This window comes from Lepidochelys kempii, chromosome 9 (assembly GCF_965140265.1).
Source record: "Lepidochelys kempii isolate rLepKem1 chromosome 9, rLepKem1.hap2, whole genome shotgun sequence".
NCBI classification, from domain to species: domain Eukaryota; kingdom Metazoa; phylum Chordata; order Testudines; family Cheloniidae; genus Lepidochelys; species Lepidochelys kempii.
In genome coordinates, this window is record NC_133264.1 from 8,222,911 (window position 1) to 8,247,321 (window position 24,411).

Sequence of the window (24,411 nt, forward strand, 5' to 3'; positions counted from 1 at the left end):
CCACCGGAAGCTAAACAAACCTCCCCTTCCTGCCTGGCCTGACCCGCTCCCCGCCCGGCTGCTCGGGGATCAGGTACGGGGCTGTCCCGGCCCTGGGGTGTGCGGGGGGCTTGCTGCCTGGGAGGCAGTTCTGTCCTGGAGCAGATCGACAAGAGGCCTCTGTCTGGCTGCACTGTACATGCAGGGGGTGTTGGGGCTGGGTTGATCTCAGCCCTGGGGTGGCATGAGCTGGTTAGCTGTGCTCTGCTGCCAGCTTGTCCCTAGCTTTGGGACGTGTGTGCCCCTCCCTTCACCCTGCCAACGTGGTGGTGGGGGGGGGGAGAAGGGGGAGTGTGGGCCCCCTCCGCTAACGGATGCTCTGCCTCTCTCTTATATGGGCAGATCCGGATACGAGATCCAAACCAGGGCGGCAAAGACATCACCGAAGAAATCATGTCTGGAGCAAGGACCTCTTCCACCCCCACCCCTCCTCAGGTAAGGGGCCCCTCCCTAGCTGCCCCACTGACTGGGTGCCCCCCCCCCCAACACACACACAAGTGATGGGCCCTGCATGTTCCTTCTCTAGGGAGGGGTGGTATGTGGCTGTGAGTTTAAGGGCTTGTCTACACTTACAGGACTGCATGGTTGTAGCCGCGCTGCTGTAGCACTTAATGAAGACGCTACCTAGGCCGACAGGAGAGCGTCTCCCTTCGGTGTGGGCGCTCCCACCTTCCCGATAGGTGGTAGTTGTCCTGCTCAGGGGCGTGGAAAATCCACACCAGTGCGTGAGGTCGTTATACTTAAGTTCTTAGTGTGGGGGAAGGGCACTCATTAACCCTTCATGTGCTTCTGTTCCACAGGCTGGAAGCGGTTTGGAGCCACAGGCCAATGGCGAGACGCCCCACGTAGCGGTTATTGTCCGGCCAGGTGGGTGTCTGGGGTGGGGTAGGGGCATCCCCCATGGAGTAGTTATAGAGAATCAGCTGCCTGCGGCCAGTGTGGGACCTGGGGTAGGAGCAGGAGAGCAGCCAAGCGGCTGAAGGGCTGGGGTGACTGTCCCCAGCTTGCGGCCTGTTGCTCTCTCCTGCTGTGACCCCCTGCAGATGGAGCTGTTGGGGTGAGGGTGGGAGAAGCTCCTTAAGTCCTTGGAGGCTGGTGGGGGGTTTCCTCTCGTGGAATCTGGGGGCCCCCATCCCGAGCTCGTGGCAGGATTGGTCCCTGCAGCATTGCACTCGGGCTAGGTCAGTGTCCCAAGCAATGTGGCTTCCGCCCCTTCTCTGGGCAGTCGATGCTCCAGCCCTACGTGACTTACCTGGGAGGCTGTTCTCCCTAAGACTCAGCCTAGAATCCCCCCCTTTCTTAGTGTCACTCCATTTGCCCAGAGCCCTCCTCCTTGGGGTTTCTACCTGTTGGGTGGTTAGATTCATCCAAGCTCAGCACACCCAGCGCTCTCCATCTCTGCTCCAGGCTCAGCCTCTCCAGCTCGGTAGCTCTTCTCCGAACTCCTTCCCTAGGGCAGGGTATCCCTCGAGTGATGTGGAGAGGACCAGGCCCTCCCAGCTCCGGGACAGTGGGCTCAATGTAAGCAGTTCAAACTGGCATCAACCTGTCTTCTTTGTGCCCATGTCCCATGGCAAACTGGTCTGGTTGGAAACCAGGTGTGTCTCAGCTTCTCCTTCACCCTCGCCGTGGGTCTGGATTTCAGGTTATTCCCCCTAAGAGATCAGCTGTGGTTTTCTGTCACTTTCTGCCTGTTTCTGATCACTCTGGACCCTTTGTGATCACGGCAGGGCCTCCTAGTTCAGGGTCACCGTGACCAATGTCTTGGGGCAGTCCCATCCCCAAGGCAATGTGCAAGCCAAGCAACTCTAATTCTGCAAGTCGTACTGGCTGAGATGGTGTTGAATGCTCCCCTAAAGCCCAGGTATTCCTCTGCTGGGTTCCCAGCTCGCAGCCTGCTTTGTCGGTCTACAGCCAGCACTTGTCTGGCTGGGCCTGCCTAGGTCTGTACGAACCCTGTGGCTGCTTGTAGCTCCTGCTGCCATTAGTCTGACATTCATACCTAGATGCTAGAACCATTCCATGCTCAGGGTGCCTCTTCCAGTACTGAGAAGCCAATAAGCCTTGATTTCACTGCGTGATCCAAATCCACCCCAGACAATTCTCCCTCGTTTCCACTCCCCCATCCTGCTGTTGGGCCCCTTGTCCTGGCCCACCTCCAGGAATACTTAGTGATTTGTCTGTCAGGGTTTCTCAGCCTGGGGGTTGGGACCCAAAATTGGGTCACCAGAGTGTTTCAAAGGGTTGTGTGGCAGCTCTTGTGGCCCCTGTCCCATCGGGCTGACTGGGCTCGCCTCCCTGCTCCAGGCACTGGAATCTCTCAGGTTCCAGTGACACGCGGGTTTAGCCCAGCCGTCATGATGACGGGAGCCTAGGTAGGCCAAATTTGAGTGAGTGGCACTGCAACTGCATGAGCCAGGTCACAACTCCACTCGCACACATTTGGTCCAGTCAGGGGGCAGGGCCAAACCCAAGAGTTGCTGCAAACCCGGAGGTTGCAATGCCCGAAGTGGAGAGCCCAGCCCAACCCAGCCAGCCTCACGGCACAGGAGCCGTCCCTGTGGTGTGAGTGCTGGGCAGGACCCAACTCCACCCGGGTGCAGGATCTGACCAAAACCACCCCAGGGCGGGGCTGTAACCAGGGTTGAGCAAGCAGGTCAGCTACCTCTGGCTGACGCCAGGTGGCTTGGGCCAGCCCCGTGCGGCAGAGCTTGGGGGGGGGGACCTCCGCCCATGACTCGCCTCAGCGGGTCACCCAGTCTGTCTCAGTTGGGGTGGCGCAACCAAAAAATGGGGCATTGCCTCTGGTAGGGGGCACAAATATGCTTGCTGGCCCTGGGTGCTAAAATGCCTAGTTACGGCTCTGCCCAGGGCCTCCACCCCCAGACTATTTACTGGATTGTGACAAGCCGTAGGCATTTACAAGTGGGTCCTGAGCCAAGAAGGGTTGTGAACCACTGGTCTAAGTGACTGTTGTGGTGCTTCACTAGAGGTCTGACTGGTGGGGTGTCAGACTTGTGGGACTTCCCTGCAGAGTCTGGAATTTGTCCAGTGCTGAAGTTAGGCTCACCGCTCTGTAACGGCTGGGTTCTCCTCTGGAGCCTGGTTTTAAAAATCTGCGCTATATTAGCTAACTTCGTCATCTGATACAGAGGCTGATTTCAGTGATAGGTTGCATGTTACAGACAGTAGTTCTGCAGTTTCATCTTTGAGTTCCTTCAGATCTCTTGGGTGAATCCCATCTGGTCCTGGTGATTCATTGGTAAACTAAACAGTAATCTGTTCTTAAACCTCTCCTACTGGCACATCAATTTGGGACAGTGCTTTAGATTTGTTGCACCAAAAGGATAGCTCTGTTGTGGGGATCTTCCGCCAGATCCTCTGTAGTGAAGACTGATGCAAAGAATTCAGTTAGCATCTCTGCAATGACCTTGTCTTCCTTGAGTGCTGCTTTAACATATCTGGTGTCTGACTGGTTGGCAGGCTTCCTGCTTCTCACGCACTTGTTTTTGCATCTTTAGTAAGTTGCTTCTCAAATTCTTTCCTGGCCAGACTTCTTATACTTTTACATTTTACTTTCCAGAGTTTGTGCTGCTTCCTGTTTTTCTCATTGGGATTTGATTTTTTTTATTTGGGGTATACATTTAATAGTCTGAGCCTCTATTAAGGTGTTTTGAAAGTAGTCTCCATGCTGCTTGCAGGCGTTTTACCCTTGTTCTCTTTTTAATTTCCCTCTAACTACCATCCTCATTCCTGTGTTGTTCCCCTTTTTAAAGTTAAATGTTACTATTGGAGATACAGTAGTGGGGTGAAAAGATAAAAGAAGGATAAGACACTTATAGGATCCTGTGATGATGTGGACAATCAGCCCAGAGTCTGCAGGGACAAGCTGTGCCTTGCTCATCTATTAGAATTGTTTGTGGGAGTCACCAAGCATGTGGATAAGGGTGATACAATTGACAGTGTATATGGATTTTCAGAAACCCTTTAACAAGGTCACACACCAAGGCTCTTAAGGAAACTAAGTAGCTGTGGGATAAGAGGGCTGATCCTCTCATGGGTCAGTAACTGGTTGAAAGATAGGAAACAAAGGGTAGAAATAAACGGTCGGTTTTCACAGTGAAAAGAGCAGGGTCCCCCAGAGATCTGCACTGGGATCAGTGCTGTTCATAATTTTCATAAACAATCTGGAAGAAGGAGAAAACAGTGAAGAGGCAAAGTTTGCAGATGATACAGAATCATTTGAGTCCAAAGCTGCCTGCAAGGAGTTAGAGGCTCTCACAAAACTGGGTGACCGGGCAACAAAATGGCAGATGAAATTCAATATTGATAAGTGCAAAGTAATGCACGTTGAAAAAAATAATCCCCGCTAAACATACACCCACTACAGTAACATTTCACTTTAAGAAGGGGAACTACACTGTTCTTTTCTTGTTACCACTCAAATTGATCTTGGAGTCACCGTAGATAGTTCTTTGAAAACTACTCCACAATGCACAGCAGTGGTCAGAAAGGTGAACAGTTAGGAACTATTAGGAAAGGCATAGAAAATAAGACAGAAAATATCAAAATGCCTCTATGTAAATCCATGGAGTGTTCAACCCTTGAATACTGTGTCCAGAGGATATAGTGGAGGGGAAGCAAACAGTGATTAGAGGTATGGACCAACTTCCGAATGAGGAGGGACTAAAAGGATTAGGCAGCATAGAAAAAAGATGATCAAGGGGGGATAAGACAGAAGGCTCTAAAATCATGAATGGAGCGGAGAAAGTGACTAGGGAAGTGTTATTTACCATTTCATACCCTACAAAAACGAGGGGTCACTCGATGCAATTGATAGGCAGTGGGTTTAATACAAACAAGAGGGGGGACTCCTTCACACTATGTGCAGTTAACCCGTGGAACTCATTGCCACTGAATATTATGGCCAAAAGTATAACTGGGTTAAAAAAAGAACTGGAGGAAAGGTCTATCAGTGGCTATTAGCCAAGATAGTCAGAGATGCAGCCCCATGCTCTGGGTGACCCGAAACCTCGGAGTATCAGAAGCAGGAGAGGAAGATGAGCGGATCACTTTGTAATTGCTCTGTTCTACACACTCCCCTGAAGCTGTGGTGCAGGCGACTGTCAGAGACACGGTGTAAATGCCCACGGTCTGACCCAGTGTGGCAGCTCTTGTGTTCCGACGTGGCACTGCCAGCCTTGTTTGTGATTCCCAACTTCGCTCCGGTGCCTCTTCCGAGCCCGGTCTCGTGCGTGCTGTGCTCCAGCACAGTAGCCGACTGCAGCTCAGCCCCTTGATGCCTGATCTCCCCTGTCTGCTGCAAACTCCTTGCTCCTGTGGGGCAGGACCCTCCTTCGCTCCATAGACATTTGCCCTCTGTTCTTGCAACCCCTCCTCCTGGCTGCCGTTTACTTCTGTCTCTTCCTGCTCCTCTCACTGGCTCCTTTGTTCTTCGGCCTTTGTCGGGTGCTTCACCCAACCCTGCTTCCTTGGCTTCCCCCTTGACCCTGAGCCTGTCCTTCCTCTGTGGCAGCCAGCTGGCACCCAAAAGCCCACCTGTGCCCCCAGCTCCGCAAATTGGCCCGGGGAGGCAGGCTTTCCCTGGGCACTGCTAACGCCCTGTCTCCCTTCTTTGCAGATGACCGCCCAAAGCCTGTCCCGGTTGTAAGTAAACCCGTCTCCCTAGAGCCAAGTAAATCAGCGTCCCCGTCTCCCCCGCCTCCCCTGATTGCTGAGGTGGAGCCCGTGCCGCTGGCCTCGGTGACGCTGGTGCCGATGGAGAGCCCAGTGGACGTGGACACTAAAGCGGAGCTGGCTGAGGCTCCTGCAGAGACACACGAACCTCTTAAAGCCACCACTACAGTGCCAGGGGGCATGGAGCAGCCCGAGGAAGCCTCTGCCTTGGACACAGAGCCCCAGGAGGAGGCAGCTGCCACCCCTGTCCTGGAACCCCCAGCCCTGGAACCCCCAGCCCAACCAGTGCTGGTAGAAACACAAGAGGAGGTGCTGCCCCCGGAGGTGCTGCCCCCGGAGGTGCCACCCCTGGAGGAGGAGCTGCCAGCTAAGCCTGCCACTCCCCCCAGCCCCTCGCCCCCTGAGGAAGAGGCCTCCAGCGAAGCTGTTGTTGAATCCAACGGAGTCTTGGAGGAAACGCCTGAGCCAGTGGCCGAGCCGCCTGTGTGCCAGCCAGAGCCGGTTGTGGAGTCTCCTGTTGCCCAGCCAGAGGAGCTGGTGCTGCCCAACGGGCTGGGGGTACCTGGCAAGCAGGAGGCCGACGAGCCAGAGGAGCAGCCGGAGTCAGATGTCAGCCCCATCTCGGAACCCGAGGAGGTTAAGGGAGAGGAGCCGGCCATCCCAGCCTCCCCCCCTGCAGAGGAGGAGGAGGAGGAACAGGAGGAAGAAGAGGAGTGCGAGGAGCCCCTGGAAGCACAAGAGCAGAATTCCCCGTTGGAAGCACCTCTTTCCCAGAGCTCCGAGGAGATCACGCAAGGTGTGGGAGCTGGGAGGGGGGCACCCCTGTGCTAAGGATGGGGGCTCCTGGAGCAGGAAGCAAGGTCTTGTGTAGGGCTGTCTTGCAGCTTTCTGATCAGGTTGTGCTGGTGGTCAAGCTGTGCCTTGGCATTGCCTGGGGTCCCTCGCTGGGGCTGCTGGGCCACATGCTGCCCTATTGTGCCTTGGGGAGCCAGCCAGCATGGGGTGGGCACTGCGTGGGGAAAGGGCTGCGGAGTAGCAGGGGAATCTCCCCCTGCACTGCAGGGGGAGGGGCTCAAGATTTTTTTTTTTTCCATTGGAGGGGTGGCCGCAGCATGTCTGTCTCTCCCCCTTTTGGGGCCGGGGTCTCACTTTCCTACCTCTCCCCTCCAGTCGCCGTGTCGGTGCCAAAGAAAAAGCGGAAAATGAAGGAGCTCAACAAGAAGGAAGCAGTGGGCGACCTGCTGGATGCCTTTAAAGAGGTGGGTGTGTGGTCTTGTGAGCCAGTATGGGTGCCACGTTCCCACCCCCTCACCTCCCAGAGCTGCTGCCTCTCGTGATGAGCTCCTGTTAGTGCCATCGTGTCTGGGCCACTGATGCACCGTGATGGAACTGAGGATCTGAGTTGCAGCAGGAAGTCGGGGTTCCCCCCAGCAGGGCCAGGGCTTGAGGGCATGGAGTAGTTGTGTGCCTAGCGCTCCCTCTAACTGGGAGCTCTCTGCACTGGGGGCTGCTATGGGTCCGGGTATCCTGGGGCCCTGAGTGCGTTTCCAGGGTTTTGGGAGGGCCTGGCTGGGTTCCTCGCTCATTTCTTGTCTCGCTGGCTCCTTTCATTGGAAGTCTCAGATCAGCGATGGTGCCTCTGAGGCAGAGAACAAGCCCCCAGCCTCTGTCCCAGCCCCGGAGCCCAAGGAGGCCGCCCCAGCCTGCCCTCAGGAAGAGACTGAGGAGACCTGGGAAGAGAAAGAGGACAAGCTGGATCCGGAGAAGGTCAAGGCCGCAGATCAGAAGTACCAGTACAAGGAAGGTGAGCCTTCCTTCAGCCAAAGTAGGTGTCCTGCTCATTGCTTCCTTCTTGCGCTCGGACTGGCCCGGCCTCCTGTGATGACATCCGCTATGAGCCATCGTGTCTGGGCCACTGACGCTCTGTGATGGAACTGAGGATCTGAGCAGGCGGGGGTTGCACTGGTGGGGTGCTGGGAGCACGTGCCGGTCGTCCCGCTGAGTTTCACCACTCCTGACTTTCACTTCCCCTTGGTCACTGTCCTGGCTCGCCGGCTTCTGCAGAGACTCGACCCCAGCAGGGCCCACTAGCACCTAGCGCAAACTGGAACTGTTGGGGGGAGGGCAGATCCATTCACAACCTGCTTGTCCAGTGGGCACTGGAGGACAGCAGTTCTTTGGGCAGGGCAGTAGCTTCAGGCTTAGGCTGCAGGTTGGGTCCTGCAGATGCCGGAACCCGAGGGGTGATGCCAGCCCTGCATGTCGGGGAGCTGTTTGAGCAGCTTGCCAGGAATCGGAAGAGCTGCAGGTCCCAGCATGCCCCGTGGCCTGCAGGCTTTGCCCGCTGGCTGTCCCTCTGTTGTATGTGAGGCTGCCCTGTTGTGGAGCCTCCTGATAGGCCGTCATGGCCCAAGGTTCTGCATCTGCCCTGTTGGGTTGATGTGGGCTTGATCCCCCCCACATCCCCTTACATCAGGGTGGTGGGCAGAGACTGGCAGTGTCATCACTGAGCCAGGCATGACCTTCCTCCCACTGCAGGGGAGTTCCAGGGGCTGGGCTTGGGCTGGTACCGCTCAGTGCCCGCTGTGTGGGGTGCTCCTCTCTCCCTGCCCCGCTATACCACTTGGCCCTGCCTGCAGCTTCTCTGCCCCTTCTTCCTGCCTTGCGACGTCCCCCGGGTGTGGGCTGTGGCTGGGAGGGATGTGGTTTTTCAGGGTGGTCGCCTTTCGTCTGCCACAGAACAATGGAAGCCCCTGAACCCAGAGGAGAAGAAGAGATACGATCGGGAGTTCCTGCTGGGCTTCCAGTTCATCTTCGCCAGCATGCAGAAACCTGAGGGGCTGCCCCAGATCAGCGATGTGGTGCTGGACAAGGTCAGTGCCACCACCAGACTGGTGAGGACCCTGGATCTACCAGCGCAAGCTTGTTATCAGATGGGGGAAACGCTGCTAACCACTCTTAGTTCCGTGCTTGGTCTCTCTGTGGACTCTTCTGTGGCCAGAACAGGAGACCCAAGTAGTTCAGGGGCAGGGGGGACGGGGGTTGGGCATTGCCATGGCACAGATCAGATCCCAGTGGAAATATAGAGGTGATACCCACCAAGCCAGCATTGGCCAAGTAACTGTTCAGAAGTTATCCGGTGCACTTCTTGCACTTGGGCACATGGTGCTGGGCAGCTGAGAAAAGTGCCTAGTCTGGAATGGGCAGAGCCTCCCTTGCTGCTTCTGACCTTGCCTGGGGCACTGTACAAACCACAGCAGCTCCTTGGCTGAGCCATGCCCGAGGTGCCTTCCCTAGGAGTTGTCCCATCCGTGTCCTCTCCCTTTGCTGTGGGAGAAGAGGATGTTGGTCAATGCAATGTAATGTAGATTGGAAAACATAGTCCCAACTGTATATACAAAATGATGGGGTTTAAATTAGCTGTTACCACTCAAGAGAGAGATCTTGGAGTCATTGTGGGATAGTTCTCTGAAAACATCCCCTCAGTGTGCAGTGGCAGTCAAAAAAGCGAACAGAATGTTGGGAATCATTAAGAAAGGGATGGATAATAAGACAGACAGTATCATATTGCCCGTGTATCTGTGGTATGCCCACATCTTGAATACTGCATGCAGATGTGGTTGCCCCATCTCCAAAAAGATATATTGGAATTGGAAAAGGTTCAGAAAAGGGCAACAAAAATTATTAGGGGCACGGAACGGCTTCCGTATGAGGAGAGATTAACAAGGCTGGGACTCTTCAGCTTGGAAAAGAGAGGACTAAGGGGATATGATAGAGGTCTATAAAATCATGACTGGTGTGGAGACAGTGAATAGAGAAGTGTTATTTACTACTCATAACACAAGAACTAGGGATCACCAAATAGAATTAATAGGCAGTAGGTTTAAACAAACAAAAGGAAGTGTTTCTTCACACAGTGCACAGTCAACCTATGGAACTCTTTGCCAGAGGATGTTGAAGGCCAAGACACTAACAGGGTTAAAAAAACTAGATAAATTCATTGTGGCTAGGTCCATCAATGGCTATTAGTCAGGATGGGCAGGCATGGTGTCCCTAGCCTCTGTTTGCCAGAAGCTGGGATTGGGCAATGGGGGATGGATCACTTGATGATTACCTGTTCCGTTCGTTCCCTCTGGGGCACCTGGCACTGACCACTGTCAGAAGGTGGGCTACTGTGCTAGATGGACCTTTGGTCTGACCCAGCCTGGCCGTTCCTGAGTGTCATTCAGCCATTTCCCTTGTTGGGCTCCCCCTGAGTCCTGGTAGAGCTGTCTGGCCTGTGCCTTCTGGGTGCCCTGCTCCCTTCCTGGCATTGCCTGCTCTGCTGCAGTGACCTTTCTTCACTGGGCATCCTGAGGATGTAGCTTGCCAGTGGAGTCTGGCTGTGCATTCAGCCCAGCAGGTTGGGAATCCTCAGTGGTTTTCATGCCTCCTCCCTCCCCCCCTTCTCATTTGCAGGTGAATAAAACGCCGATGCGACCGCTGGACCCCATTCGCCTGAGCGGGATGAACTGCGGCCCTGACTTCACCCCTTCCTTTGCCAACCTGGGCCGTCCATCCATGGGCAACCGGGGACCGGTAAGTGCTTCAAAGGGTCACCAGCCTCAGCCTCCTGCTCGCCTGCATGATGATCTCCTGTTTGTGCCATCGTGTCTGGGCCACTGATGCTCCGTGATGGAACCGAGGATCTGAGCAGGCCCAGGAGCCTGTGCTGGTGCCATTGGCCCATTTGGCTTGTATCTTACAGTGGGGGCTCCCCAGCATGGGGGCTGGATACAGACCCATTGCATGGGGTGCAAGGCCTCAGGTCTGCCTGACAGTGGCGTGTGGGGAGATGAGAAGGGAAGTGCTGATGTCTCCTCTTCCTCAGCCTGCAGGGTTGGGCCCGCGCCGCTCGCAGCAGAGCCAGAGGAAAGAGCCCCGGAAAATCATTGCCACGGTCTCCCTGAACGAGGACATCAAGCTCAACAAGGCTGAGAAGGCCTGGAAGCCCAGCAGCAAGCGGGCTGCCGAGGAGGAGGATCCTGACAACATCAAGACGCAGGTCGGTAGGGAGGAGCTATGAGGAGCAAGGGGGCTTGGGGGGATATGCCGGCTCTCACTGACGGTGTCTGGGGTGTCCCTGCAGGACCTGTTCCGGCGTGTGCGCAGCATCCTGAACAAGCTGACGCCGCAGATGTTCCAGCAGCTGATGAAGCAGGTCACGGAGCTGTCCATCGACACTGAGGAGCGGCTCAAGGGCGTCATTGACCTCATCTTTGAGAAGGCCATCTCCGAGCCAAACTTCTCCGTTGCCTATGCCAACATGTGCCGTTGCCTTATGGGGGTGAGTGCCCTGAGGGCTCAGCTCCTCCGAGCTCTGTGTGCCCTGCCACAGAAATCAGAGACTCCTAGAGACTTTGTGGAGCCAAGACCCCCATCTTACAGGTGGGGAAACTGAGGCACCGTGGGGGCAACAGAGGGATTTATATGAGGTGGCAGAGCTGGAGATGGATGGAAGCCATGAGTCCTGGCTCCCAGCTCTAATGGCTCAGACACTGCACCTTGCGTGGGGTGGAGCTGGCAGCTGTCCCTGTGTTGGGCTGGAGCAGGACTGGCTGTGGGGGGTGAGGGTACAGGGCTGGTTGTCCAGCCTGGCGGTATTACCCCACCTCACCTCTGGTCCCGTCCCTCCCTGCAGTTGAAAGTCCCCACGACTGACAAGCCGGCGGTGACTGTGAACTTCCGCAAGTTGCTGCTGAACCGCTGCCAGAAAGAGTTTGAGAAGGACAAGGACGACGACGAGATCTTTGAGAAGAAGCAGAAGGAAATGGATGATGCTGCTGCCGTGAGTGGGGCTGTTCCCAGAGGGCAGGGGAGGCGTGGCGTGGGCACTGCCCCATTGTGAGGTGTGATCAGGAGCAGTGGGCTGCGGTTCTTCTGGGTAAACCCCACTCCCCTCCCCTCCCCACAGCCGGAGGAGAAGGCTCGCCTGAAGGAGGAGCTGGACGATGCTCGGGACAAGGCCAGGAGGCGCTCTCTGGGGAACATCAAGTTCATCGGGGAGCTCTTCAAGCTGAAGATGCTGACGGAGGCCATCATGCACGACTGTGTGGTCAAGCTGCTCAAGAACCACGACGAGGAGTCGCTCGAGTGCCTGTGCCGTCTGCTCACCACCATTGGCAAGGACCTGGACTTTGAGAAAGCCAAGGTAGCTGCTGCCCTCTCCCCTCAGCTTCCCTGCCCCGGGCCTGTAAGTCAGGGCACCCTGGAGAACCAGGGAGCCCCTGAAAGCAGGGGCAGCAGCTGTCCCTACAGGGCTGCTCCATCTTGCTCGTGGCCTAGGACTATAGGGCACCAGGAGTTGCCCTTCAGTGTCATGCTGGCCTCAGCACCCCATTGCAGGGAGGGGTGCTGATGCTGCCTATGGGGGGGTCTGGAGAGTGGGGGGGGGGCTGGAGGGAGGAGCGGTGGGGCCTACCCAGCCTGAATGGCTCCCTACTTCCCATCCGCTTTTCACTCCCTCCATTCCTGCTCCCCAGGAGGGGTCAGTGACTCCCCCAGGCGATTGGCGCCCTGGGATGCTGCGCTCGCAGCCCTCGCGCAGGGAGACATGGGCCCCTGGCACACTGCAATGCCAGGTGTGGGGAGGGCATGGTGGTGACTGGGGTAACACTGTCTCCCCTCGTGCAGCCCAGAATGGATCAGTATTTCAACCAGATGGATAAGATCATTAAGGAGAAGAAAACGTCCTCTCGAATTCGCTTCATGCTGCAGGATGTGATTGACCTCAGGCGGGTAAGGTGGCAGCCTTGCCCCTGGGTAGGTGGGCATGACCCTCCTGGGTAAGGGACGTGTACGCACAGGTAGATGGGTGCCAGCCCCACCCCCGCGTCCTCAGGATAGATGGGGCATTATCCTGCTGGGTTGGGTAAAGTACACATCCCTCCTTCAGCCTCGGGACAGATGGGTGTCAACCCCACACCCATCCCGTATGCCTGGATCCATGGGGCCAGCCTTGCCTCTTGGATAGACAGACATGACGGTGGCGGGTAAGGTGCGTGATCCACCCGCTTCCTGGCAGGAGGGCTTCAGCTCAAAGATTTTGGGATCCACGCCCGTACTGTGACCTCTGCTCCCAGCTAGTGACCACTGTTACTGAGGTCCCACATGGCAAACATAGGCAGCTGGGTCGAATCCCACCAGCAGCTGTTTGATGCAGGGAGACTCCAAAGTCTGAACCTCTCTGCACCAAAGGTTGCTGCAAACCCCGAGAGCCAGGCAGAGGGGGGTGCAGCGGGGTCTGACATAGAGCGGCGCTGTGGCGATCAAGCCCACAGATTTTCCCCCTTCTCCCCCCGGGTCGGCAGTGGCTGGCCTCCCTGAGGCCAGACCATCTGGCCCCCACTCCTCAGGAGATGTGCGGGTGACACACCCCATGGTACTGGGCTGGAAAAACAGCAGGAGGCTACCTGGGCCGGTGAGTGGAGCTGGAGAGAGTCAATGAAGGCAGCCCCCCTGCAAGAGGGGGCCGGGAAATCAGTGCTTGTCTGCGATGGCAATGGGCTCTGGATTCGAAGGCAGGTAGCTGAGGAAGCGTGTGGGTGGACCATGTCTGTGTGGAGTGAGCTCCTGGTGGGGCACAGGATGCTGGAGAATCCCAAGTCAGCATGTCCCATCGGGCCATTCCAATCCTGCACAGATGGGTGAGGCAGTGCGTAGACAGCCCGGTGGATCCTTTCCTCCTCCCGCAGCTGCTGTAACCCCCGCTCCCCCCACCCCCTTTGCAGAATAGCTGGGTGCCACGGCGAGGAGACCAGGGCCCTAAAACCATTGACCAGATCCACAAGGAGGCGGAGATGGAGGAGCATCGGGAGCACATCAAAGTGCAGCAGCTCATGTCGAAGCAGGACAAGAGGAGAGGGCCTCCTGGCTCCTCATCTGGAGGTGAGAGGCCTGTGAGCTTCGTGGAGCACCTTGCTGAGTCCCCACAGCCCTGGCCAGGGGGGACAGGCAAACCATGCTGAGTGCTGGGATTTGGGGGTTCTCGACCCTGCTGCTCCCAGGATTTCAGGCCTGTGACATTTACAGACCAGTTGGAATGGTTCCTCCTCTCCACATGCCCACCTGGGACTCTTGGGAATGCCTGATAGCCCTCGCCCCAGCAGATCCAGAACACCCGCTGGGCAGGGTCCCATGTTCCTGTGGGCAGAAGAACTGTGAAGCTGGGCCTGGGGCTGCCTGCTCCTCGGGCCCTGGCTCTGCTCTTTGAGCGTGATGTGGGGAGGGTCTGTATCTCTCTGTGGTGCTGGGGGTGGCTGGTGACCTTGGCCTGGTCTGTCCCTGTGCCGTGCAGGTGGGCGAGGGAGCCAGGTTGCAGATGATGGCTGGAACACCGTCCCCATCAGCAAGGGCAACCGGCCTATTGATACCAGCCGGATAACCAAGATCACAAAGGTGAGCCAGGGCGGGAGGGCATTGGTGGTGTCTGCGGGAAGGGAGCTCTCTGCAGATGGAGGACAGAACTGGGCTACAGTCTCAGTTTTTTCCTTTACATGGTCCTAGTCCTTATGGTTGTAAAGCTTTGAAAACGTGCATACATGTAACCAATGCAGATGTCTGCAGATAGCCTGAATCAACAGCTGTGAGATGGATGAACAGCCCTATTCAGCCCAATTGGGTGTTAACTCTGAAACCTAAAGATGGCACAGTGCATGCCAACATTAATGGTTTTGCTGGGGATCATCTCAACAGAAAAGTCCAGTTCCTACTTACCCTTCGGTCCAGGCTGCTTCCCCATGTAGTGCCACTGATAACAAATATTGAACAGCTGCTGCATTGGCTGGGCTATTCCACCTCCTAGCAACCTCACTAAGTGAAGCTGCTCTGGAATGACCAGAGCAGTGCCAGATCCAGAGGCTTTGCTGCAGGATCTAGGGCAAGCCTGATTCGGGGCAGCGGGGGCTCCTGGGCAAGCAGCATGGTCCCGAAGAGCCTGGGAGCCCAGCTCTGGGTGGATGCTGTGTGTCTGTCATGGCCTTTCCCTGCTGGGCTTTGAGCCCTGGATGTCCTGGATGCTGACACGTGCCACCCCCAGCGTCTGCCAGCTCCTTTTGACGGGGGGGGGGGGGGAGCGCAGTGCTAGACAAGGAACGACTCGAGCCAGCTCCGTGTTGGTTTCTCTCTATGCAGCCTGGATCGATCGACTCCAATAATCAGCTGTTTGCACCTGGTGGGCGTCTGAGCTGGGGGAAGGGCAGCAGCGGGGGATCTGGTGCCAAGCCTGCTGACTCAGGTACATGAGCAGTGCTCGCCGGCTCTGTGGCGGGGGGAGCCTGGTGCCTGGGTGGTCTATCTCAGATGGGCAGTGGAAGGGGGGGGTGCTGTGCTCGCACCCGGTTCTGACTCCTCTGTTCTCTGTTCCCAGCTTCTGATGCCAACCGGCCAGCCACTAGCACCTTGAATCGCTTCTCAGCCCTGCAGCAGTCGACCCCCGCGGAGAGCCTGGATTCCCGGCGCGTGGTACAGAGGTGAGTCCCTGGAAAAATCATGGAGCAGGTCCTCAAAGAATCAATCCTGAAGCACTTGCATGAGAGGAAAGTGATCAGGAACAGCCAGCATGGATTCACCAAGGGAAGGTCATGCCTGACTAATCTAATCGCCTTTTATGATGAGATTACTGGTTCTGTGGATGAAGGGAAAGCAGTGGATGTATTGTTTCTTGACTTTAGCAAAGCTTTTGACACGGTCTCCCACAGTATTCTTGTCAGCAAGTTAAGGAAGTATGGGCTGGATGAATGCACTATAAGGTGGGTAGAAAGCTGGCTAGATTGTCGGGCTCAACGGGTAGTGATCAATGGCTCCATGTCTAGTTGGCAGCCGGTATCAAGTGGAGTGCCCCAAGGGTCGGTCCTGGGGCCAGTTTTGTTCAATATCTTCATAAATGATCTGGAGGATGGTGTGGATTGCACTCTCAGCAAATTTGCGGATGATACTAAACTGGGAGGAGTGGTAGATACGCTGGAGGGGAGGGATAGGATACAGAAGGACCTAGACAAATTGGAGGATTGGGCCAAAAGAAATCTGATGAGGTTCAATAAGGATAAGTGCAGGGTCCTGCACTTAGGACGGAAGAACCCAATGCACCGCTACAGACTAGGGACCGAATGGCTAGGCAGCAGTTCTGCGGAAAAGGACCTAGGGGTGACAGTGGACGAGAAGCTGGATATGAGTCAGCAGTGTGCCCTTGTTGCCAAGAAGGCCAATGGCATTTTGGGATGTATAAGTAGGGGCATAGCGAGCAGATCGAGGGACGTGATCGTTCCCCTCTATTCGACATTGGTGAGGCCTCATCTGGAGTACTGTGTCCAGTTTTGGGCCCCACACTACAAGAAGGATGTGGGTAAATTGGAGAGAGTCCAGCGAAGGGCAACAAAAATGATTAGGGGTCTAGAACACATGACTTATGAGGAGAGGCTGAGGGAGCTGGGATTGTTTAGCCTGCAGAAGAGAAGAATGAGGGGGGATTTGATAGCTGCTTTCAACTACCTGAAAGGGGGTTCCAAAGAGGATGGCTCTAGACTGTTCTCAATGGTAGCAGATGACAGAACGAGGAGTAATGGTCTCAAGTTGCAGTGGGGGAGGTTTAGATTGGATATTAGGAAAAACTTTTTCACTAAGAGGGTGGTGAAACACTGGAATGCGTTACCTAGGGAGGTGGTAGAATCTCCTTCCTTAGAGGTTTTTAAGGTCAGGCTTGACAAAGCCCTGGCTGGGATGATTTAACTGGGAATTGGTCCTGCTTCGAGCAGGGGGTTGGACTAGATGACCTTCTGGGGTCCCTTCCAACCCTGATATTCTATGATTCTATGAGTCGCATCAGCCCGTTTGGCTGTTGGCTGTGCTGCTGCCAGGGCGTGGTGAGTGCGTTCTGGGTGATTATTCCCAAGCACAGGGCTGCACACGGACCGGGGACAGAGTCCCTAGCACGCAGCAAGGGGAAGGAGGTTTCCTGAGTGCCTGGCAGTCCCAGGCATGTGTGGAGACGCTGCTGGAGCCAAGCTTTGGAGGGGTCTAGAGCCAGTGGGGCGCTGCTGGCTGGCACGTCCCCTGACCCTGCTGCACCTCTGGGACACAGGAGCTCCTCTCAGCCCCCTGCAGCTGCTGCTCATTCAGCCATGGGTGGGGCAGGTGGGAGAGCCCCCCAGGCCCGTGTGGGATACCAAGTCCCAGCTAGGCAGTGCCACAAAAATCAGACTGCAAAGCCTGGGGCACTTCCGGCTGAGACCCCATAGGAGCTAGAGATGCAGGAGCTGCTGAGGAGGAGGCTCTCTCACCTGCAGAGAAGGGGATGGGGACAGGGAGAAATGCAACAGGGAGCCAGGCAAGGCTTTAAAACCCCAGGGGGGGGGTCGGGGGCCGGGGGCCGGAGTCGTCTCGCCCTGGGTTCAAGAGGGTGGGGAAGCAGCATGTGCAGTCAGGAGAGCGGAATGTTGCTTGGGGGGGGGGGGGTTGCTATGTCCTGGGGTGCTTCACCTACTCTTCCCCGCCCCCCAGGAGCAGCTCCAGCCGGGATCGGTCAGAGAAGGCCGGAGAGCGAGGAGAGCGGTTTGAGCGCGAGCGATTGGAGAGGGGTGACCGCTTGGAGCGCCCCGACAGGGGGGAGCGGGCAGACAGGAACCGGCCCCCCATCACCAAGCGGAGCTACAGCAAGGAGATGGAGGACAGGAGCCGGGAACGCGAGAGGCAGGGAGCCCAGGAGGCTGTCCGGAAGGTTTCCAGCATGACAGAGGAGCGGGACAGGAGCAGGGAGCCAGGTGAAGAGTGGGGCTGGCATGATGCTGGGAGGGGGACACGGTGCCATGTTAACCCGCCCTGCGCCCAAGTCCTGTCAAGGGCCTGGCTGCCTGCGCTGGGCTGGGGCATCCACCTGACAGCCCAGTCGTGCTGATGGGATCTCTCCCTCTCCACAGTTAAGCGAGAGCCTGCGCCCCCTGCGGCCCCCCCTAAGCCAGCGCTGTCGGAGGAGGAGCTGGAGAAGAAATCCAAGGCCATCATTGAAGAGTACCTGCATATCAACGACATGAAGGTGAGAACTGGAAGGCAGGGGCAGCCCCTGGGGAGGAGCATTGCATGCTGGGATCTGCGCTCAGGGCCCTGAGACGCCTGCAGCCCTGGAACTGGCAGCAGAATTACAAGTGATAATGATCTTTCCTTTAACAATAGGGGTGGATGGGGCAGGGCAGGGGTCTGGGCTGGCCGGTGGCAGCTGGGGGGCAGGGCTGGGAGCTGCCAGCCCTTGGCTGGGGACCAGGAGCAAGCACAGGGCCATTCTGAGCCATGCCAGTCTACCCCGCAGCAGGTGCTACAGTGTGTGTGATGGTGGGACCAGGGCGGTGCTGAGCCCTCTCTCCCCCTGCAGGAGGCGCTGCAGTGGGGGTTAGATGTGGGCCATGCTGAGTCGTCTTTCCCCCTGTAGGAGGCACTGCAGTGCGTGCAGGAGCTGGCCTGTCCCTCACAGCTCTATGTCTTTGTGCGGAATGGCATTGAGTCCACGCTGGAGAGGAGCATGATCGCCCGCGAGCACATGGGGCTGCTGCTGTACCAGCTAGTGAAAGCTGGAAACCTCACTAAGGAGCAGTACTATAAAGGGTAAGAGAACCCCCATGCCCTGTGACCTTGCTAGGGAAGGGTCTAGTCAAGGGCTTGGAGCACCATCCCTCCTAGGGCTGCTGAATCAGGGCTGGGGGCCTGGCCGGTCCCATGGGCAGGGGTGGGATTCGCTCTCCTGCTCCAACCTGTCCTCTGCCCCTCTGGCTCACTCTGCAGATGCCCCTGGGCTGGCAGGGAAACACGGCACCCATGCTGCCGGCCCTGAGCTGTGGGCTCCTGGAAGCTGCCCCTCCCCGCTGACCCACCCGGCCCTCCTCTGCTTCCCTCGCAGGGTGCACGACATCCTGGAGATCGCCGAGGACATGGAGATCGACATCCCGCACATCTGGCTCTACCTGGCCGAGCTGATCACCCCCATCCTGCGGGAGGGGGGCATCCCCATGGAGGAGCTCTTCAGGTGAGCAGCTCCCCGCATGGCTGCCCTTCCAGGCCCTGCTCCTGGGGCTGGGGGGAGCGTAACCAGGCGCATGGCTGGCTGCGTAATGAGGAGCTGATCTGTGTCTTTATGCCCTGCAGAGAGATTGCCAAGCCCCTGGTGCCCATTGGCAAGGCCAGCACCCTTCTGCTGGAGATCCTGGGTTTGCTGTGCAAGGGGATGGTAAGTGATGCCCCCGTGCCCATCTGCTCGCCTCAGCCTGCTAGTGGGGAGTGAGAGCCACATCCGTGGCAGGGAGGGCTGGTGTCTGCATGTAACACCTGAGCCGTGGTCCGGGCCCTCGGACCCCGCCTCTCCTGTCTGTTTCTGGGGCATGGCCCTCACCCACTCCACGCCCTGCAGTCCTCATCCCTCCTGTCTGGCTCTGGGGCATGGCCCTGACCCCCTGCAGTCCTCATCCCTCCCATCTGGCTCGGCCCTGCTCCCTGTGACCCCGCTGCCAAAGGGATGTTTGAGTTGGAGGAAGCACCGCTAGATGAAAGGAAGCTGCAGAAAGGGATCTGGGGTCATAGTGGATCACAAGCTAAATATGAGTCAGCAGTGTAACGCTTTTGCAAAAACGTCAAACATCATTCTGGGATGTATTAGCAGGAGTGTTGTAAGCAAGACACAAGAAGTCATTTTTCCACTCTACTCCGCACTGATTAGGCCTCAACTGGAGTGTTGTGTCCAGTTCTGGAAAGGAAAAATGTGGACAAGTTGGAAAAAGTCTAGAGAAGAGCAACAAAAATGATTAAAGGTCCAGAAAACGTGGCCTGTGAGGGAAGATTGAAAACATTGGGTTTGTTTAGTCTGGAGAAAAGAAGACTGAGAGGATGTGATAAGTTTTCAAGGACATAAAAGGTTGTTACAAGGAGGAGGGAGAAAAATTCTTCTTAAGCTCTGAGGACAGGACAAGAAGCAATGGGCTTAAATTGCAGCCAGGGCGATTTTGGTTGGAGGTTAGGAAAAACTTCCTAACTGTCAGGGTAGTTAAGCGCTGGAATAAATTGTGTAGGGCGGGTTGTGGAATCTGCATTATTGGAGATTTTTAAGAGCAGGTTAGATAAACACCTGTCAGGGATGGTCTAGATAATACTCAGCCCTGCCTTTAGTGCAGGGGATTGGACTAGATGACCTCTTGAGGTCCCTTCCAGTTCTATGAATGAACGCAGGCTCCAAGCTTTGCCCTGCAGCTCTGACCCCGCCCTGGAGCCCTGATCTGGGCCACGTGGAGACACTTCCTGCTGCAGTTGCAGAAGGAGCTGAGTGTCTGCCCCCACCCCAGCCAGCCCCTTCCTCCAGCTGGGCACAGCTCACTCTGCCTTCCCGGGCCTCGGAAAGGGGTCGTTTAAACTTGCCTGGGAAGCCTGACGACAGGAGAGCTCTCCTCACCCTGTCCCCCTTTGCAGAGCCACAAGAAGGCAGGGACGCTGTGGAGAGAGGGTGGCCTGAGCTGGAAGGAGTTCCTGCCCGAGGACCAGGATGTGAACAAGTTTGTCACGGAGCAGGTGAGCGGGGTTGGACCCTCTCCAGGCCTGAGGGAGGGGAGCTGCTGGCAGGAGAGGCCCTGGCTGGCTTTGGAGCTTTGGGTGCTGGAGGATCCAGCAGGGAGCAGCTTGACGATGAGCAGTCCGGTGCCCAGCGCTGCAGGCAGGATCCCCCAGTGCCATCTCTTGGGGCGCGTCTCCCTCCTGTTGCAGCGCCGTGGCTTCCCCTCACTGGCTTCTCCTGTCCCCAGAAAGTGGAGTATACCATGGGGGACAGCTCGGACACGCCCAGCCGCAAGGAGCTGACTGCCGAGGAGCTGTGCAAGCAGATGGAGAAGCTGCTGAAAGAGAACTCTAACAACCAAAGAATATACGACTGGATCGAGGTGAGTGCACTGCCCCTAGGGCCTCCCCAGCAAGGGGCGCTGGCTATGGGGGAAGCCCCCAGGTACTCCAGGGGGGAGCGGGGCAGCAGTGCTGACTGGGCAGGGGGGAGCCCCCAGGTACTCCAGGAGGGAGCGGGGCAGCAGTGCTGACTGGGGGTGCACCTGGCTACTCCAGTCCCAGTCTCTCCCAGCAGTGGGCACTCGGGGGAGCAGGGTAGGGGCGTTTGCTGTCTCTCAGGGTCACTGCTGCTGCGCTGCAGTTTCCCTGGGGAGGCCAGGCCTGGGGTGGGGGTGGGTCTCCCTCCTCCAGTGCTGTGCCTGGCTGCCCCTCTGAAGTGTTCTCCCCCCGACCAGGCCAACCTGAGCGAGCAGCAGGTCTCGTCCAGCATCTTCGTCAGGGCCCTGATGACGTCCGTGTGCCATTCGGCCATTGTCTGTAAGTAGGGAGGAGGCTGCCCTGCCTCTGTGGGCTCAGCTGGGGCCCAGACCTGCCCACGAGGGTGGCCTGAACTAGCCAGAGCCCTGGCAGCTGGGATGGGAAGGGGAAGCTGGCTGGTGCCAAGTGCAGTGCGGACCCCGTTCCTCCACCCTTCCCGGTGCTGCGTTTTCCATCTGCTGGGAGTGGGGCAGGAGTTCCGGCCCTTGGGGCAGGGTGGGAGGAGCTGGTCCAGGGCTGCTCCCTGCCTCTCTCACTTGCTCCCCTCCCCCTGCAGTCGAGAACCCTTACCGGGTGGACACAGTGGTGATCAAAAGCCGGGCCAAGCTGCTGCAGAAGTACGTGAGCGAGGAGCAGAAGGAGCTGCAGGCGCTCTATGCCTTACAGGCCCTCGTGGTGAAGCTGGATCAGCCTCCGAGTGAGTGCCTCCAGCCGGCTGGGGGATGGCGGCTGGTTCTGGGAGGGCCAGGGGATGGCGGGCTGGGGAGTCCAGGGAGAGGAAAGGAGGTGTTGGGAGGGCTGCAGTCACTCAATCCCAGCCCACACCTGTTGGTGGACATGGCTTCTGTGCCGGCTGCTCGGGGTGGGGTGGGGGTATTCAGCAGGGGCTATTCCCGTGTCCCCCTGACACACACACCCCCTCGCCCTCCCCACAGACCTGCTCCGAATGTTCTTCGATGCCTTGTACGACGAGGACGTCATCAAGGAGGAAGCCTTCTACAAGTGGGAGTCGAGCAAGGACCCGGCCGAGCAGCAGGGCAAGGGGGTGGCCCTCAAGTCAGTGACGGCCTTCTTCACCTGGCTGCGGGAAGCTGAGGACGAATCAGACAACAACTGAGGAGCGGGGCCAGGGCCCTACCGGCCTGCCCCGAGGCCCGGACTCTTCTTGCGCAGAGGCCGCGGGGAGCCGCCCTGCCCCCTGAACTCCCTCCTTTCCTTTTGTTTTGTTTTCGAGGCCTGTATTGGTTTGTGTCTGATGATAATAAATTCATGCTGAAGGAGGCAGGCACGCTGTGGGGCTCTGCTCAGCCCCAGCGCAGAAACCCGGATGGATCGCAGTGAGCGGGGCCAAACTCTGCAGGGTGCAAAGCACCAGAAACTCGTGTCTGTTGGGGGCCGTCTCCTCCCCCCATTTATTGCTGAAATATAGAGAGATTATATATATATAAACTTATTAAATTTGGTTTGGGGACAGGACTTTGCTCTCCCGCTCCCCCGTTCCCGGATCACAGCCTGCACCACAAACCCGCCGGATGGTTTTTTATTTTCAAAAAAATCATTTCAGCCCCCTTCCCCCAATCTCCCACCTCTGAGATCGGCTTGGGAGCTGCTGGGGCCGTTCCGGGCGGGAGTGGGACTTCCAGCCCCCTCTGCGCTGGGTGAGCCTCCCACAGGGCCAGCTCGGCAACTCCTGTCTCCTTCTCCCCCACCCCACCCCCCCAACACGTTTAAGGCCACAATTGTGCGAGCTAGCAAGCGGTGGCTTCATCTGCATCCCCTGTATTTATAGAGCGCCGGATGTTAACGAGCCGCACGCGTAATTATTAAAACAAGGATTCAATTACCGGTCACATGAATTTGTAAATATTTTTTTTTTTTTTTTTGCTTTTCTTTATGGAGTATTTAATTGAAGATTTAAAGGCATCTTTTCACCTTAAACTGGAAATAAAAGAACATTGCTAAATCCCGCCGCGTGTGCCGCTGTCGGATCCGGGCCTGTGTCTGCAAGGGCTCACCTGCCGCCCCCGCAGCGCAGAGAGCGGCTCCAGACTCAGGGACTCGGGGCCAGCTAGCAAATGGGTGCTAAGCAGTTACAGCCCGTCTGGAGCTGGTGCTGGCGGGATGCCCTGGATGGGGTGAAGGCTCCTATGTGGCACTGTAGCCATCACTCTTCCAGCCTAAGGATTACCAACGCGGGAGTCCGAAGAGAAGCGCTCGCAGGTCTGGTCTGGAGGGAGATCCGGGAACTTGAACGCAGCCCAGAAGTCCAGCGAAGACCAGGAGCTGTGGGGCAGGTGCCAACTGGGGGCAGCCTGGGTCCCCTAAGGACTGTGCCCATTCTTACTGTGGGCAAGGGGAGGTGGCAGGAACGAAGGGGCGTGAGTACAGTCCAGAAGGCCAGGGTGTTTTGGAGCATTGCCTGCACCAGCCCTGGGAAGGGGGCTACACCCTCTGAGCTCCTGCCCCAGGCTGCAGGGGCCCCAATGTCTGAGGGCTGGGCAGAGCCAACACAGGGGTGGTGGTGGTGGATGGATTGATGATAGATGATTCATAGTGTACAGCCTGAAGGGATCATTAGCGCATCTAGTCTGACCTGGTGTAACACAGACCATTAAATGTCACCCTGTAACCTCTGTATTGAGCCCAGTGACTTGGCTGGCTAACCTGCCCCCCAGGGCGACAGCAACAGATGGAGAATCCCCTGCTGCTCGAGGTGCCTGGTTCTGGCTGTTCACCACCCTCGCTGTCAGCCTTATTCCTCATCTGAATGGGGCTGGCTTCCAGCCGCTGGTCTGGTTCTGTCTCTACGGCTGGCTTTGCAGCCCTGGGCGTGAGACTGGGCCTGTGGGCCCTGGGTGCGGGAGGGCAGAGGCTGCTGTGGTGTATTGTATGGGGGGGGCTGAGCCTGGAGGCTGAACCAGGGGCTAGCTGAGCAAAGGCCCCTCCTCTGGCTTTTGTGGCAGCCCCAGGGAGCCATGCAGAGTTGCCCTGGGCAGCTTCTTCCAGCCTCTCCTGCTGTTACCCTCGCTAGGCGAATTGCCCTGGGGTGGGGGTTAGGGAGTGAGACATGGGGCCTTGCCCCAGTGGGGCTTGCTGGGTGTGTGTGGGGGAACATCCAGGCTGGGGGATGTTTCCCTGTAGGGGGTACCAGTGCTCATGTGGGCCCAGGCAGGAGCCCTGGCTGGCTCAGGGAGCAGGGAATATGAGCTGGGGCCTCCCCCCTGGTCAGGGGGGGCTGGGACCGAGCTCCACGCCAGGCCCAGGCTGGGAAGATTGACTGGTTGGAAGCACGAGCTGGCTCTGCTGGGGAGAGAACAAGTCACTTGGTTTTGTTGGCTGGAGGCTGGTCCCTGGCTGGCGGGTGTTTGATGGCACGTCTGCCCATTGTGTTGGCTGTGGAGACTCAACTGCCCACTCTGGGGTAGGGGAGAGACATGGAGGCAGGGGGCACTTACGGAGCCTGCCCTGCAGCTTCCAGGGGAACCATGTGGGGCAGGGGCCGGAGCCTTGCCCCATCTCCCCAACCCTGTGGGGGGCAGCTTTTTGAGATGCTGCTGTTGAATTGGGATTGATTTG

General features: G+C 57.4%; 1 protein-coding gene and 3 non-coding genes across 14 annotated transcripts in view; all 4 read left to right on the forward strand.

Moving 5' to 3' along the window:
- The window catches only part of EIF4G1 (eukaryotic translation initiation factor 4 gamma 1), a 46,396-nt gene extending 22,928 nt beyond the window's left edge, over window positions 1-23,468 (forward strand). For 4 of the 11 annotated variants that reach the window (XM_073359209.1, XM_073359215.1, XM_073359218.1 and 1 more), the window contains 26 exons: window positions 382-474; window positions 840-906; window positions 5,681-6,532; window positions 6,907-6,995; window positions 7,354-7,561; window positions 8,476-8,630; window positions 10,195-10,314; window positions 10,607-10,780; window positions 10,865-11,062; window positions 11,417-11,563; window positions 11,690-11,926; window positions 12,409-12,513; window positions 13,506-13,662; window positions 14,072-14,172; window positions 14,908-15,010; window positions 15,143-15,245; window positions 17,272-17,531; window positions 17,688-17,803; window positions 18,194-18,366; window positions 18,659-18,784; window positions 18,904-18,985; window positions 20,215-20,313; window positions 20,544-20,678; window positions 21,033-21,114; window positions 21,392-21,532; window positions 21,771-23,468. In XM_073359209.1, coding sequence (XP_073215310.1) covers window positions 382-474; window positions 840-906; window positions 5,681-6,532; window positions 6,907-6,995; window positions 7,354-7,561; window positions 8,476-8,630; window positions 10,195-10,314; window positions 10,607-10,780; window positions 10,865-11,062; window positions 11,417-11,563; window positions 11,690-11,926; window positions 12,409-12,513; window positions 13,506-13,662; window positions 14,072-14,172; window positions 14,908-15,010; window positions 15,143-15,245; window positions 17,272-17,531; window positions 17,688-17,803; window positions 18,194-18,366; window positions 18,659-18,784; window positions 18,904-18,985; window positions 20,215-20,313; window positions 20,544-20,678; window positions 21,033-21,114; window positions 21,392-21,532; window positions 21,771-21,952 — 4,305 coding nt within the window. In that variant the 3' untranslated portion in view covers window positions 21,953-23,468. The remainder of the gene's footprint in view (window positions 1-381; window positions 475-839; window positions 907-5,680; window positions 6,533-6,906; window positions 6,996-7,353; window positions 7,562-8,475; window positions 8,631-10,194; window positions 10,315-10,606; window positions 10,781-10,864; window positions 11,063-11,416; window positions 11,564-11,689; window positions 11,927-12,408; window positions 12,514-13,505; window positions 13,663-14,071; window positions 14,173-14,907; window positions 15,011-15,142; window positions 15,246-17,271; window positions 17,532-17,687; window positions 17,804-18,193; window positions 18,367-18,658; window positions 18,785-18,903; window positions 18,986-20,214; window positions 20,314-20,543; window positions 20,679-21,032; window positions 21,115-21,391; window positions 21,533-21,770) is intronic. The other 7 variants (XM_073359217.1, XM_073359220.1, XM_073359219.1 and 4 more) reach the window with 5 other exon arrangements.
- LOC140917827 (small nucleolar RNA SNORD66) lies at window positions 7,065-7,141 on the forward strand. The gene has a single exon (XR_012161017.1). It is a non-coding gene; the product is annotated as a small nucleolar RNA SNORD66 (small nucleolar RNA).
- Window positions 7,610-7,686, forward strand: LOC140917826 (small nucleolar RNA SNORD66). The gene has a single exon (XR_012161016.1). It is a non-coding gene; the product is annotated as a small nucleolar RNA SNORD66 (small nucleolar RNA).
- LOC140917825 (small nucleolar RNA SNORD66) lies at window positions 10,357-10,432 on the forward strand. The gene has a single exon (XR_012161015.1). It is a non-coding gene; the product is annotated as a small nucleolar RNA SNORD66 (small nucleolar RNA).
- Window positions 23,469-24,411: the final 943 nt, after the last annotated feature.